Source organism: Daphnia pulex, chromosome 12, assembly GCF_021134715.1.
Source record: "Daphnia pulex isolate KAP4 chromosome 12, ASM2113471v1".
Lineage (NCBI taxonomy): Eukaryota > Metazoa > Arthropoda > Branchiopoda > Diplostraca > Daphniidae > Daphnia > Daphnia pulex.
The window spans coordinates 7125992-7139065 of NC_060028.1; the positions used below are offsets into that span (position 1 = coordinate 7125992).

Genomic DNA, 13074 nt, shown 5'->3' on the forward strand with positions numbered 1-13074 from the left:
GTTCTCTACACTGTGGGCAATTACTAATTGCCTTTTCCATTCTAAATCTTTGATAATACTGCTACATGGAGAAAGATATTCCAATCCACACGATTTTTTGCCTACATATACGCATGATTTACGTTAGAGCGACCAACGTGCGTCTTGAGGAATGTGGACTTTGAATAAATAAATGATTGCTTGTCTGCTAAAGAATCGCACGATAATTCGATTACGATACGTTTTCAAAATATTTTCAGCGCCTCAGCGGTGCAAATTAAAAAGTAAAAACAAATCAAAACAAAAAAACAAAGAAATGAAAATCCTGAATATTTCAGAATTGAATTCAAGTTTAATTGGGGGAAAATTTGACAAAAACATTTCTTTTTTCGAGCGATCGAGCAGCTGATTACTGAAACAAAATCAATTAAAACAACAAGCAGCATTGTGTTTCAAGTGCATTATACAATTAATGATTAGAGGTGCTACTTGTTATTGTTATTCCTGTCTATTTTAGTTTCACTGTCAGCCCAAACAGCCAAGCCGTGTCTCCAAATAAGAATATTGCAGTCAAGAACAGCTAAGCCAATCCATCCGATAAATTTCTGAAGGACTTTAAAAACATGGCTGGAGAAATGGACAAGCTGCCAACTAGGTGCTCTTCAGTTCTTGACAATAGAAATAAAGTGGTCTAATCCAATAATGCAAGTTCACAACCTATGTCTTCTGAAGCGAAATCATTTTTATTGCAAGGTAGTTATTTTACATTTTTTTTAAATAACTGTGTTCTTTAAGGTTTATATTGTTCACATTGACTTTTCCTTGTCGAGGTTTTGTAAATCTTCAAGATATTGCCATATTTATGCCTTTGCCAGATCCAATTATTTGCTGCTATCTATTTTTTGGACAACAGCAAGGAATTCCGGCCACTCAAGATTTTGATTTTCTTGTGATGAGCACTTAGTTCTAATTTAGGACAGCAAGATTGATAGATTTGAGGTATTGCTTTCTGTCAATACAATATGGTTTAAAAATTATATCTAATTATACTCTCCTTTCAGGTTAATCCCTTTTGATCCCTCTCCATTGTTATAGTTGTTCTGAAACCAATGGGAGATTCCTGGAATCGAAGACTGATAATAATTTGTGTAGATGTATATAAATTAAAAGTGCATATCTGCGTTCCCTTCTTTTCTGTGGCCCCGTTTCCCTAACCTAACTAACCACTAACCAACGCCCACCGGTGGTCACTCACCCGCTGTGATACCAGGAATAGGGGACGGCTCTGGTCGAACGGGGACTTGGAAGGCTCGTGGTCTGATATTTAATAAATATTTTGAGGGTCATGAGTCTAACTAGGAAGTCTACTATAACTAATCGCTCCCTATTAAAACTGGCCTCGCACTCTTCTTCACTGGCCAGTTAATCTCCCCGGTCGCAGTTAATTAAGGCAGTGTTTCCCCCTGTCTTGAATGATAACACTAACAAGTCAGCAAACAAACCAATTTACAGTTACGACCAGTGATTACAATGTGCTCGCCGTAAATTCAAGAAATTGCTATCACCTCACGCCCTTCTACTACATAGTGATGGTCAATTTGAAAACGTTTATTCCTTACACTTCCACGTTAGCAATTTCGTGTAGTCCTATATTCGATTTCGGTGCTGGTAAAATGTTTGGTTTTGTTCAATTTAAACTGGTCGTACTTATGATTGAAATCTAGTTAATTATTTTTTATTTAGTGTATAACTTGGTAAACGAAATCACCTATATTTCTGGATTGACAAAAAGAAAAAGTTCCGATTTCCCATATCAGATTTTATCGCAACAAAAATTGCTAATTTAGACAAACAAAACAGAAAAACAAACATCATATTTCTTTTTAGTAGTTCACAACATCAGTAGAACACACCAACATTGAACTTGTTCAAGAACATTGAGAAATTGAAAAAAAATTCCACATCAAGCAATATGAAAACAAAGCCGTTTGAAAACAAAAGTCGAAATTGAATTATCATGCGAAGACGAGTGCGTCAACAATTCTCTCAATTTTTGAACATTCCAAATAAAGTAAAACCTTCAAAAGACCGTGTTTGATTGATCAAAGGGATCTGGACTATGTAAGACCCTACGTCACAACTAACGACGACAACATCATGATGAACAGTGTTTTCATGCAGAAGCTTCTTGAGTCGATTAACGAGCTTAGGTTCAATTTCATCCATTGATTCCGTTCCTTTAAGAATGACAAGATGGGTCAAAAACGGCAGAAAGTTAACTATAGATTTCGAAATGCAGCGGATATCACTAGCGTCAACGGTGTGCTTCTCGACATAATCCCTAGTGGCACACGATGGCCTGTGGATATCCACCCATGGTCTTAGTTTGAGCCCAAATGATGTACAGTATCCTACAAAAAAATCCGAACGGCGATTTTTTTGTTTTAAGCCACCTATCCATGTATCGGGAAACTGTGTTTGGCTTTTTTACATAAAGTTAAGGGGCTAGGAACAAAGCGAAAGGTGGGAAGAAAGTAATGTCTGGAATAGCCTTAGGCTCGTTGTCAATTTTTGGACAAGTGACGAGAAAACCTAAAGGCTGCGGGAATAATTCGTTGTTAATTTTTTCGCGCCATGACAATTCCAGACAGCCTGTCTGATTCTGCTCGTATTTTTTGGGGGGTGGGGTGGAGACATGGCCATGGGCTAATTGAGCCTATAACTCCTTTTTTCATTCTTCCCAGTTCCCACCATTCGCTTTGTTCCTTGCCTTCCGAATTTAGGTCTAAAGCAAACAGTTTCCCGAAATATGGATAGGTGGCTCAAAACAAAAAAATCGCCGTTCGGATTTTTTTGTAGGATACTGTACTTTGGATGTGTTTTGGACATCTTAATTACCGTTCCATGCCAAGTCTCGAGATTATCTGTGGCTGATCTAAAGTACATCCTGTGGTCATCCATAGGATGTCCTATGGATATCATATTACGATAATCACGCAAAGATTAAAGATTTTCATGTACACATATGCTTATATACATGGTACACTATTAGAGATGTACTCACATCATCACCATAGTCTTTCATCATGCGTATCTTAATTTATTTTTGATGAAATACTTTTGACTGACTCTGGGTTTGAACCATCGTCCTTAAGATTACCAGTCGAGTACTCTAACCACTAGACCATAGACTGAAAGAAATTTATAATATGAAAACCTATAGGCTGCTTAGTGTTTGCGACCTCTGTGTGTTAACGAGACTCGCTGTGACACGCTGGGCGTTGATAATAGTATAGTCATTTTAGCCGAAAAAGGGGGGGTGTACCTCAAACAATTAGTAATGTGAAGTTTTATTAATGAGCACTATTTCTCCCTACTTTTTAAGTAAGTGTGGAAAAAAATTCAAAAATCGTACGTAGGGATCACATCTAAATTTTCAATTAAAAATTAGAAAATAAGAAATGGGGGTCTAATTTTAAATATTTTTTTGTTTTTATTACATGTAATCAAACTGTATGTGTTAATAAACGTGTGTTTCTAATTTAAATGATTTTTGTGTAGATTTACTATTTTTTTTTTAATTTTAAAGTTACTGAAATTGGTTTCCGCGTCGAAATTTTTTCGCCGTGTTTAACACGGCGCTTATGGCGCTACGCGTCTTGTTAAAATTGATGCTACATAAAAACTAAATAACCTAAAAATCCCCAAATAGTCTAGTTTTGTAGCCAATATAACCTAGTTTACTTTGTATTAATGAGATGTTATGAAAATAGCATAGCAGAAAAGTTATTCACATTTAAAAAAAAACTACCCTTTTTGGGCTTTTTCCAAATTCCGCAAAATTCCAATAGGTTTTACAACACACCCGCCAGGTTGACATTTTGTCGGGGGCCGCTGCAACTTGGTGCCAAAACTTGTTGCCGAAACCTATTGGAATTTGGAAAAAGGGTAGTTTTTTCTAATGTAAATAACTTTTCTGCTGTGTTATTCTCATAAAATCTAATTAATACAAAGTAAACTAGGTTATATTGGCTACAAAACTAGACTATTTGGGGATTTTTAGGTTATTTAGTTGTTATGTAGCATTAATTTTAAGAAGACGCGTAGCGCCATAAGCGCCGTGTTAAATACGGCGAAAAAATTTCGACGCGGAAACCAATTTCAGTAACTTTGAAATTAAATAAAAAATAGTAAATCTACACCAAAAACATTTAAATTTGCAACATACGTTAATTGACGTATGAAGTTTGATAACATGTACTAAAAAAAATAAAATATTCAAATTTAGTCCCCCATTTCTTCTTTTCTAATTTTTAATTGCAAATTTTTATGTGATCCCTACGTACGATTTTTGAATTTTTTTACACACTTACTAAAAAAGTAGGGAGAAATAGTGCTCATTAATAAAACTTCACATTACTAATTGTTTGAGGTACAACAGCTACAATGACTATACTATAATGATGTTCGGTCATGAGGGAAAAAAAATAAAAATAAAAAAAAATAAAATAAAATAAAATAAAATAATAATTAAAAAATTATAATAAAAACGATGACCTAACGGATGTCTCCTGGAGGTAACAAGGACAAAAAAAGGACATCTTTAGGCTATCATTGCTAGACATCCTATGGCTGTCTTGTCTCCATCAGAAATTTTCAATTTGGATGTAGATATGGCTGGGATGTACAGACGTGCCATGGACGTCCAAGGGAGGAAAAGTGCCACTAGGGATCAACTTGTTGGAATATGTAGCGATTGCCATCGGAATCCAAACCAGCGCAAAAGGCTCTGTACCACTGGCCATTGGGGAAACGTACAATGCAGACTTCATTTTTCTTGGGACAATGACTACCTCCCAAATCATTTGCGTAAGTTACCATAGCATCCTATACATGAGGAAATAATGAGACAGTTAGGCCTTAGCCAGCATTAAGAAGAATGTAAAAGGACATACCTCTAATTGGGCCAGTTTTGTTGATATCTCTTCGCTAGTGACACGCAGATGTATATGCTTAGGATCTTCGGCTTTAATGATCAGGGCTTGGAAACTTCCGCTTTCAGGTAAATCCAAGAATGGGCCATCACTGTAGAAAATTTCACTAGCTGTGTTGGCATTTGAAGTTCCTTCGACCTTGTTGGGTCCAGAGACAGCATCAGGAGAAGAAGTTTCACTTTTATTCGTTGGGAAAACATTACTGCTCAGTTGCCGCAGAAGATCGCTTGATTTTTCTGGAACTACCCCATCTTTGGATTTGACGGATGGCACCACTGAAGACACTATCTCGCTTTTCACTTCACAAGATGGGGCACTTGCACAAATCAATTTTTTGAAACGAAAGCCATTCAATCTTGAAGTAATTTGAAAAACATTATTAATTTCGGTGGCAACGTTCTCGTTTGGAATTTGAGAACAAATCGGAGACTTTTGAACACTGAGTTGTTGAGCAGTTGATTTGGGAGGAATTTCAACCACCGAAGGAATTCGATCCAATTCATCTGAAATTTCCACTGTCGCTTTTCTTACGAGATCTTCCTGCAGCAAACGTGTGCTCAAATTCAATCCATTTTTATCCTTTAGTCGAACACACATGACACCGGCATCCATCTGGACCACTTCCATCAAGAAGGGTTGGTTTTCCACCAATTCTTTGAACTTGAGTCTAACGTCTGGTTCCCAACTGGTACCGTTCAATGGAAGAACATCAGCCAATTTGACCTTAGTGGCATAAAATGGAGGTTCGCTAATGTGATGTTCCATCTTCCTAAGGGATTCAGGAGTGTTGGGCATTGATATGGTATTTCCAAAATCGACGTAGCGGATCTTAATCTTGCCTGGCAGTACTTTCAATATTTGAGCTCGGTACCAACTGCTGTCTTCAGGGAAAACAGCGACACATGGCCGTCCTTCCACTGGATTAATTACGGGGTCAGAATCAGGAGAAGACAGCGTAACGTTCCTCATCACCTCTTCCAACTCTTCTACATAACAGGGGTACTGGACCCAAAGCTCGTCCGGTGATTTGGCTGAGCAAACAACCACTTTGTTACGCTTGTCTAGTGGTTTTTCCAACTGCTTGGAAGAAAATTTCGCAGCGTAGAGCTTGATTGCTTCAGTAGATTGGGTTTGTTATGCCATACGAGAAGGTGGTGAATCGGGTGTCTCCGGACAATAAATTGTCAAAGGCAAATTGCGAGGCTTGGATACGGCTGGCAATCCCCAGTGAGCTTCACGCTGACGCACGTTTGATGGGCTGCTTCGAAAAGGTGCTCCATTACTTAGAGACGATGTGGCACCACTGATTTCCAACTTGCATTGTGAAGAGTTAGTTTTCCATTCGGGGCTACGCAAAGAGCTTCCTTGTGGAGTGGGATTAATGGTATTTGAAACCGACTGGACGCTACTCACTTCTGGCGGGCACATTTTCGTTGAAGACCCATTTTCAAGATTGCGATGTACCGTCACGGACAACAATTGATTTGATCCTTCCTTTTGGTTTTGAGAGCGTGTACCCTTAATTAAGTACGTATAGGGGCAGGAATCTTCAATTGTATCGTTATTTTGATGCTGACTTACGAATTCTTCGGAGGAAGTGTCATGAGACTGCTGAATGGCAACTGACGTTCTTCCGTTTTGCATGTTCGGATAACTTCGGAGAGTTGTAGAGCCAATCCCATTCATATAAACCGCATCTGGCAGTTCCGTAACTAGGGCCCTGTACAATAAAAAAGAAAGAAATATAAAAATATTTGTCTTTCAACTTGCAAAAGTTTTTTAAAAAGTCATTATCCCCCAGAAACTTGTTTAAAAATAAGTTAAGGTCTTTTCCTCCCCAGCAAAAACTAAACTAATAAATATGATTTCATATGAAATGTAATGTAGGGAGACTGGAGTCAAATGGGACACCGGGTCAAAAGGGACAGTGGGGGGGAAAATAGTAGATGTTAATAAAACTTTAAAATTCTTTAGTATGTTATGTAAATCTGTATAATCTACTTTGGCATGAAATTTGGTTGATTTTTGTCAATAACTGCATGAGTTATTGACAAAACTAAAAAAACGGTTTTTTTTTAGAAATTTTTGTCTCCGCCATTTTATGTTTATAGAAAGAAATAAACGCTAATGGCATGTAAATTTAATATGGAAATGAAGCTGATTCATTTCTTGATCGTTTAAAACAAAAATTAGAATTTTAGATCAATTCATTTAGACAGTATGAACTTTTTAAAAAAAGAGTCGTAATGGGGAAATCGGGACAGCTGTTTTTGCCTAAAATGGGACAGTTACGGACCAATCAGCGTACAGCATTTTTTAAAGGCAACCTAGCAACGCAGGATGTCCTACTGCTCCAGAGGGTTTTTGTATATATAAGAAAAAAGGTTCATTAACACAATAATTTAATTGAAACATTTATAAACTCAAAGAGTCTATGCAGTGGAACACTTTTTAAATTTTTTTAAATTTTATTAATGACTTTTAAGGCGAAAACGGAGGACGTCCCTTACCACCCACCCCAGTGTCCTCACTTACCCCAAAAAATAGGCTCCTCCCATAAATCTGAGTAAACTTTAAAGGTCTTTTATGGGGAAATGGTTTATTATAAAATTATGAAAAAAATATGGGGGGTACATTACAATAGGGAATACATTAAAAAAAATTTTTAACGAAATGAAATGATTAGTTGGGGAGATATAGGGGGCAAGCGAAAACCGTCCCGTTTTACTCCAGTCTCCCCTACTATTACGTATTGGTTTGCAAATTGATTGATGAGAAGGCCAATCACTTCTCTGGCATCTTGGTGAGCAGTATCGGGTCTTGCAAATCGTGCACACGAGCAATGCTTCTATACTGCATACAGAACAGGTCGGGAATTCTGGAGTCATTGAGTTATTCCTAATAGGGCGGATAACTGCTGATTTAAACAATGGAACGATTAGTATGAACGACAGACCCTTATGAATAAATACTTTTACACATACCCATAGAAGAATCGGTTCCTCTCATTTCGATAAAACGAGGAGATTGCCTGGAGTTTGGGGATTGCAACCCCATTTCCGAATACATAAGGGGATGTCTTCCCGATGTCATTGTAGGAGATGGGAAACGCTGACAGTGATTCGGAACTTCATCATTTAAGCGAGTGTAATTCACCTCCCAATTCAGAGGAGGTTTTAAATGCAGTCCCATAATTGCATTATCCGCTTCACTGTGAAACCCAAATTTCATGAATAAAGGTTACAAAAATCATACATCTATAGATATTTATTGGGATTCAAATTCCACAAAGGCAGTGAGTTGTTGATTCCTACTCCTGATCATTGACACAGACATGGGATTTCCATAATTGCTAAAGATATGTCTTAAACCCTCCTGTTAATGAGACAAAATTATTAATGAAGAATAATGAAATATTTCCTGGGAATTACCTCTGTTGTATCAAAAATGTAATTTAAAAATTAGTCTTTTCCACTTCTAAATAGCACCATGAATGAACAAAAAAGTTTTAGATATTTTGGCCTACCTCATTTCATTGGAAAGACCAACATGGTCGCGCACTATCTCGTCTATGCTTAGCGAAGAATCGCACCGTCGCTTTTTCTACTGAGGAAAGTCGACTCTTATCGACTGTCTATAAGAGTCGACTTGTTCATTAGAGTGCGCCTTTTTGAATGCTAGCTTGTATTTTTGTACTGATTATTGTATTTAATCGTTTGAATGTAGGGTTTGAATGTAAAACGTTTGTAGAATAAATATATTTTAAATTTTCGTGTGTATTTTTGATGAACGGTTGATTTTTTAAATTTAATAAAGGTGATACTCTCACTTGGTGCTGGTTGCTGGACTAGTGAGTAGTGATGCTTAGGATACATTACAAAGAAGTACAGGAATATACATAACTGAAGCTTTATTTAATTAAAACGTTAACAGCATTTGTTAATATATATTTAGATCTGATTTAATCTAGATTGCGACGAATCGCACAGTCACTTTTTCTACTGAGGAAAGTCGATTCTTATCGACTAGTCTATGAGAGTCGACTAGTCCATTTGAGTGTGCCTTTCTGATAGCTAGTTTGTAATTATTATTGTGTTAAATCGTTTGAATCCAGGGCTATAATATAAAAACGTTTAAAAAATACTTTTATTCTTAATTTTTGTGTGTATAGTTGTACAATGTGGTACAAATTGTTATTCTCAACGCTACATAAGTAATTGATCGCCCCGCCCCCCTCCCGCAGTTATATACACATGCGTGTGTTCATATTTCGCTTTTTCTTACTTCAAATTTTGATTCAGCGAAAAAAGTTGACTTAGAATTGTAATTTTAATGAATTTTCGTCGTTCAGCCGCATAGTAGCGTGCGTGAAAATAAAAATTCGTTCGCAGTTGAATACACATGCGTATGTTCATATTACGCTTATTCTGACTTCGAATTTCGATTCAGCGTAAAAAGTTGAATTAAAGTTGTAATTTTAATTAATTTTCGTGGTTCAGCCGCATAGTAGCGTGCGTGAAAGTAAAAATTCGTTCACAGTTAATTACACATACGTGTGTTTATTTTAGGCTAATTCTGACCCGATATTTCGATTCAGCGTCAAAAGTTGAGTTAGATGTGTAATTTTCATTCATTTTGGTAGTAGCCTGCGGGATTTAGTTTTTGGCGATCAAATTTTTTTCTGAAAAAAGTCCGCCCTGTAACAGTAAGCGAGTTACTGCGCTTTTTTTCCTAAAAAAAAGTGTCGTAAACCAATAACTCCCGCAGGCTACCACCAATATGAATGAAAATTACAAATCTTAATCAACTTTTTACGCTGAATCGAAATATCAGATCAGAATTTGCCTAAAATAAACACACGCATGTGTAATTAACTGTGAATGAATTTTTACTTTCACGCACGCTACTATGCGGCTGAACCACGAAAATTAATTAAAATTACAACTTTAATTCAACTTTTTACGCTGAATCGAAATTCGAAGTCAGAATAAGCGTAATATGAACATACGCATGTGTATTCAACTGCGAACGAATTTTTATTTTCACGCACGCTACTATGCGGCTGAACGACGAAAATTCATTAAAATTACAATTCTAAGTCAACTTTTTTCGCTGAATCAAAATTTGAAGTAAGAAAAAGCGAAATATGAACACACACATGTGTATATAACTGCGGGAGGGGGGCGGGGCGATCAATTACTTATGTAGCGTTGAGAATAACAATTTGTACCACATTGTACAACTATACACACAAAAATTAAGAATAAAAGTATTTTTTAAACGTTTTTATATTATAACCCTGGATTCAAACGATTTAACACAATAATAATTACAAACTAGCTATCAGAAAGGCACACTCAAATGGACTAGTCGACTCTCATAGACTAGTCGATAAGAATCGACTTTCCTCAGTAGAAAAAGTGACTGTGCGATTCGTCGCAATCTAGATTAAATCAGATCTAAATATATATTAACAAATGCTGTTAACGTTTTAATTAAATAAAGCTTCAGTTATGTATATTCCTGTACTTCTTTTGTAATGTATCCTAAGCATCACTACTCACTAGTCCAGCAACCAGCACCAAGTGAGAGTATCACCTTTATTAAATTTACCTTTAAAATCAACCGTTCATCAAAAATACACACGAAAATTTAAAATATATTTATTCTACAAACGTTTTACATTCAAACCCTACATTCAAACGATTAAATACAATAATCAGTACAAAAATACAAGCTAGCATTCAAAAAGGCGCACTCTAATGAACAAGTCGACTCTTATAGACAGTCGATAAGAGTCGACTTTCCTCAGTAGAAAAAGCGACGGTGCGATTCTTCGCAAAGCATAGACGAGATAGTGCGCGACCAACCTGGGAAAGACTTGTAGGTGCACAGTATCCCGTTCTAGCATCGAACATTTTCATGATTAGCTGATCCGTCAAATCTAGGGCCATAGACTTCCAATAGCCAACATCCAGTCAGGCTTACAGATCTTCTTATTAGTCCTGGATGGATTGCTTGCCACATTGTGTAGACTGTTGAGTGAAGTAACGAACTAACGACAAACACGAGGAAAAATTTTCTGAAGAAGTTTTTAATTCTGCTACAGATGAAAGGTTAATTAAAACTTGCCGCCATTCAGGCAAAGTTCAAAAAAAAATCAGTTTAATTTACCAAAAGCAGCAAAATTCGAGGCAAAATTCTCCCATCGCGTGGTCGAAAATCGTGCTTCATTTAATGATTACTTCCAGTCAGAAACCTAAAGTGCGGCACCAAAAACAATGTTCGTGAAAAGGTAACAATAAAACATGTGACATTATGTCATTAAGAGTCTACCATACCATTTGAACAAGTAGAGCATGAAGACCATTTTTCTGTCACAGGAACGAGATCCACAGGTATTAAGCTCCAGAACTACACTAACTGTTGTAGTGAGGAAAACTACTGAAAAGAGAGGTAAGTTCCTTCAGCTATAAAAACCATATGAATCCCTTTCACCCAAATAAGAATCAACAATCACTTCAAACAAGAGTAGAAGGTGGGTATACTCATGAATTTGAGTCCAGAGAGTCATTATTTGTGCTTAACACCTCCAATCATTTAACTGCTGCATAAATATTCATTACTGCCGTCTTCAGACAGGAGAATGAGAACGAAATCATCACAAGTAAACACAACTTGTGTTCTCTGTCATTGTTGAATGGTTCAATATGACACTTTAATTTGATTTGCAAAATGGACTATCATAAAAGTATAAAACTATATACCTGTCACTGTCTGAGCCACTGAAATATTCCTCCATTTCAATGTAAAGCTAGAATGTGCCCTGTTGAGATCTTTTGATTTTTTCTTACATTTTTTTTATTCAATAGAGGTGAATCACATTGAAAAACGTTAGAATTGTTACTGGCGGTATCATGCTGGCGCTTGTCATTCGTTTTACATTTGCCTTTGAACTTTTTGTTTTTGTTTTTGAAAGGCGAGTAAACATTTCGTCCTGCCATCTACCATTAGAAAGTGAAACTATCTGTAAAAAAAGCCCAACCCACAAATTAAGCAAGACACGATATTCGGAAGTGTCAACAGTACTTGTTAGATAACACAATCGTCTGTCTGATTTTTCTGTCATAGGAATGAGATCCAGGTTAAGCTCCAGAACTACAAACTGTTACTTTTTTCTACTGTTACCTTTTTCTACTGTTACCTTTTTTGACTGAAATGAGGAAAACTGCGGAAAAGAGAGGTAAGTTCCTTCAGCCATAAAAACCATATGAATCCCTTTTGCCAAAAACAATTCAAACGAGAGTAGAGGGGGGGGGGATATACTCACTAATTTGAGTCCAGAAGGAGAGAGTTGATATTTGTGCTTAACACCTCCAATAATTTCTGCTTTATGAATGTTCGTTACTGCAGTCTCCAGATAGGTCTACAACGAAATCATCATAAGTAAACAAAACTTGTGCTTTGTTGAATGGTTCAAAATGACACTCTTTTAAGATTTGTGATAGCTAGCGAAAACTATATACCCGTCTGAACCCACTGAAGTATTCCTCCATTCCAGATTCCAGTGAAGCTAGAATTTTGATTTTTCCTACGTCAAGATTTTCGCTAAAAAGAGGTGAATCGCTATTGAAATTATCGTCGAAATTAAATTGTAACTGGCGCCTGCCTTCGTTTAATATTTCTCCAAAATTTTGAACTAACTGTTTTTGTTTTTGAAAGGCGAGTAAACATTACGCCCTGCCATCTACCATTGGAAAGTGAAACTATCTGTAAAAAAAAAACAGCCCAACTCACAAATTAAGCAAGACACGATATTCGGAAGTGTCCGCAGTACTTGTTGGATAACCATCGTCTTGTCTGAACTAATGCCTTTAAAAAGAACATATTGAATACTAAAAAGGACGAGCTCCGTTCGTCTGGAAATCAAAAGTTGCCAACACAGCAGGGGAAGAATAAGAAAATAAAAATGAAGTCTCTCATGTTGAAATATGAAAGGAACCGGTTAACATGACCTTTCTCGAGGGGCCATGTATGGTATGACATATTGATACTTTTAAATGATAAGACACTTGTTACTGGCGCCTGGATGCCGTGATGT

The 13074-nt window shown here is 36.7% G+C and overlaps 3 protein-coding genes and 1 long non-coding RNA gene across 6 annotated transcripts; all 4 read right to left on the minus strand.

Annotated features, from left to right (window-relative positions):
* Positions 1-1302: 1302 nt before the first annotated feature.
* Positions 1303-3158, minus strand: LOC124209926. Its single transcript, XM_046608171.1, has 3 exons — positions 3044-3158; positions 2878-2948; positions 1303-2338 (listed from the first exon to the last, which is right to left on the minus strand). The coding sequence occupies exons 1-3, from the start codon at positions 3065-3067 to the stop codon at positions 2026-2028; spliced, it is 408 nt and encodes a 135-aa protein (XP_046464127.1). The 5' UTR covers positions 3068-3158; the 3' UTR covers positions 1303-2025.
* Positions 3159-4443: 1285 nt separating this feature from the next.
* On the minus strand, positions 4444-6102 carry LOC124209924. The gene is made up of 2 exons (XM_046608168.1): positions 4935-6102; positions 4444-4866 (listed from the first exon to the last, which is right to left on the minus strand). The coding sequence occupies exons 1-2, from the start codon at positions 5940-5942 to the stop codon at positions 4705-4707; spliced, it is 1170 nt and encodes a 389-aa protein (XP_046464124.1). The 5' UTR covers positions 5943-6102; the 3' UTR covers positions 4444-4704.
* A 137-nt stretch (positions 6103-6239) lies between these two features.
* Positions 6240-8723, minus strand: LOC124209925 (tudor domain-containing protein 1-like). 2 transcript variants are annotated; one of them, XM_046608169.1, is made up of 5 exons: positions 8405-8723; positions 8242-8348; positions 7958-8184; positions 7723-7890; positions 6240-6693 (listed from the first exon to the last, which is right to left on the minus strand). In XM_046608169.1, the coding sequence occupies exons 2-5, from the start codon at positions 8307-8309 to the stop codon at positions 6686-6688; spliced, it is 471 nt and encodes a 156-aa protein (XP_046464125.1). In that variant the 5' UTR covers positions 8310-8348; positions 8405-8723; the 3' UTR covers positions 6240-6685. The 2 variants fall into 2 exon arrangements, with proteins under 2 accessions (XP_046464125.1, XP_046464126.1); XM_046608170.1 differs by having other exon boundaries at positions 7723-7887; positions 8405-8719.
* A 1813-nt stretch (positions 8724-10536) lies between these two features.
* LOC124209931 lies at positions 10537-12638 on the minus strand. 2 transcript variants are annotated; one of them, XR_006881105.1, is made up of 5 exons: positions 12500-12638; positions 11741-12399; positions 11315-11660; positions 11148-11232; positions 10538-11076 (listed from the first exon to the last, which is right to left on the minus strand). It is a non-coding gene; the product is annotated as an uncharacterized LOC124209931 (long non-coding RNA). The 2 variants fall into 2 exon arrangements; XR_006881104.1 differs by having other exon boundaries at positions 10537-11076; positions 11315-12399.
* Positions 12639-13074: the final 436 nt, after the last annotated feature.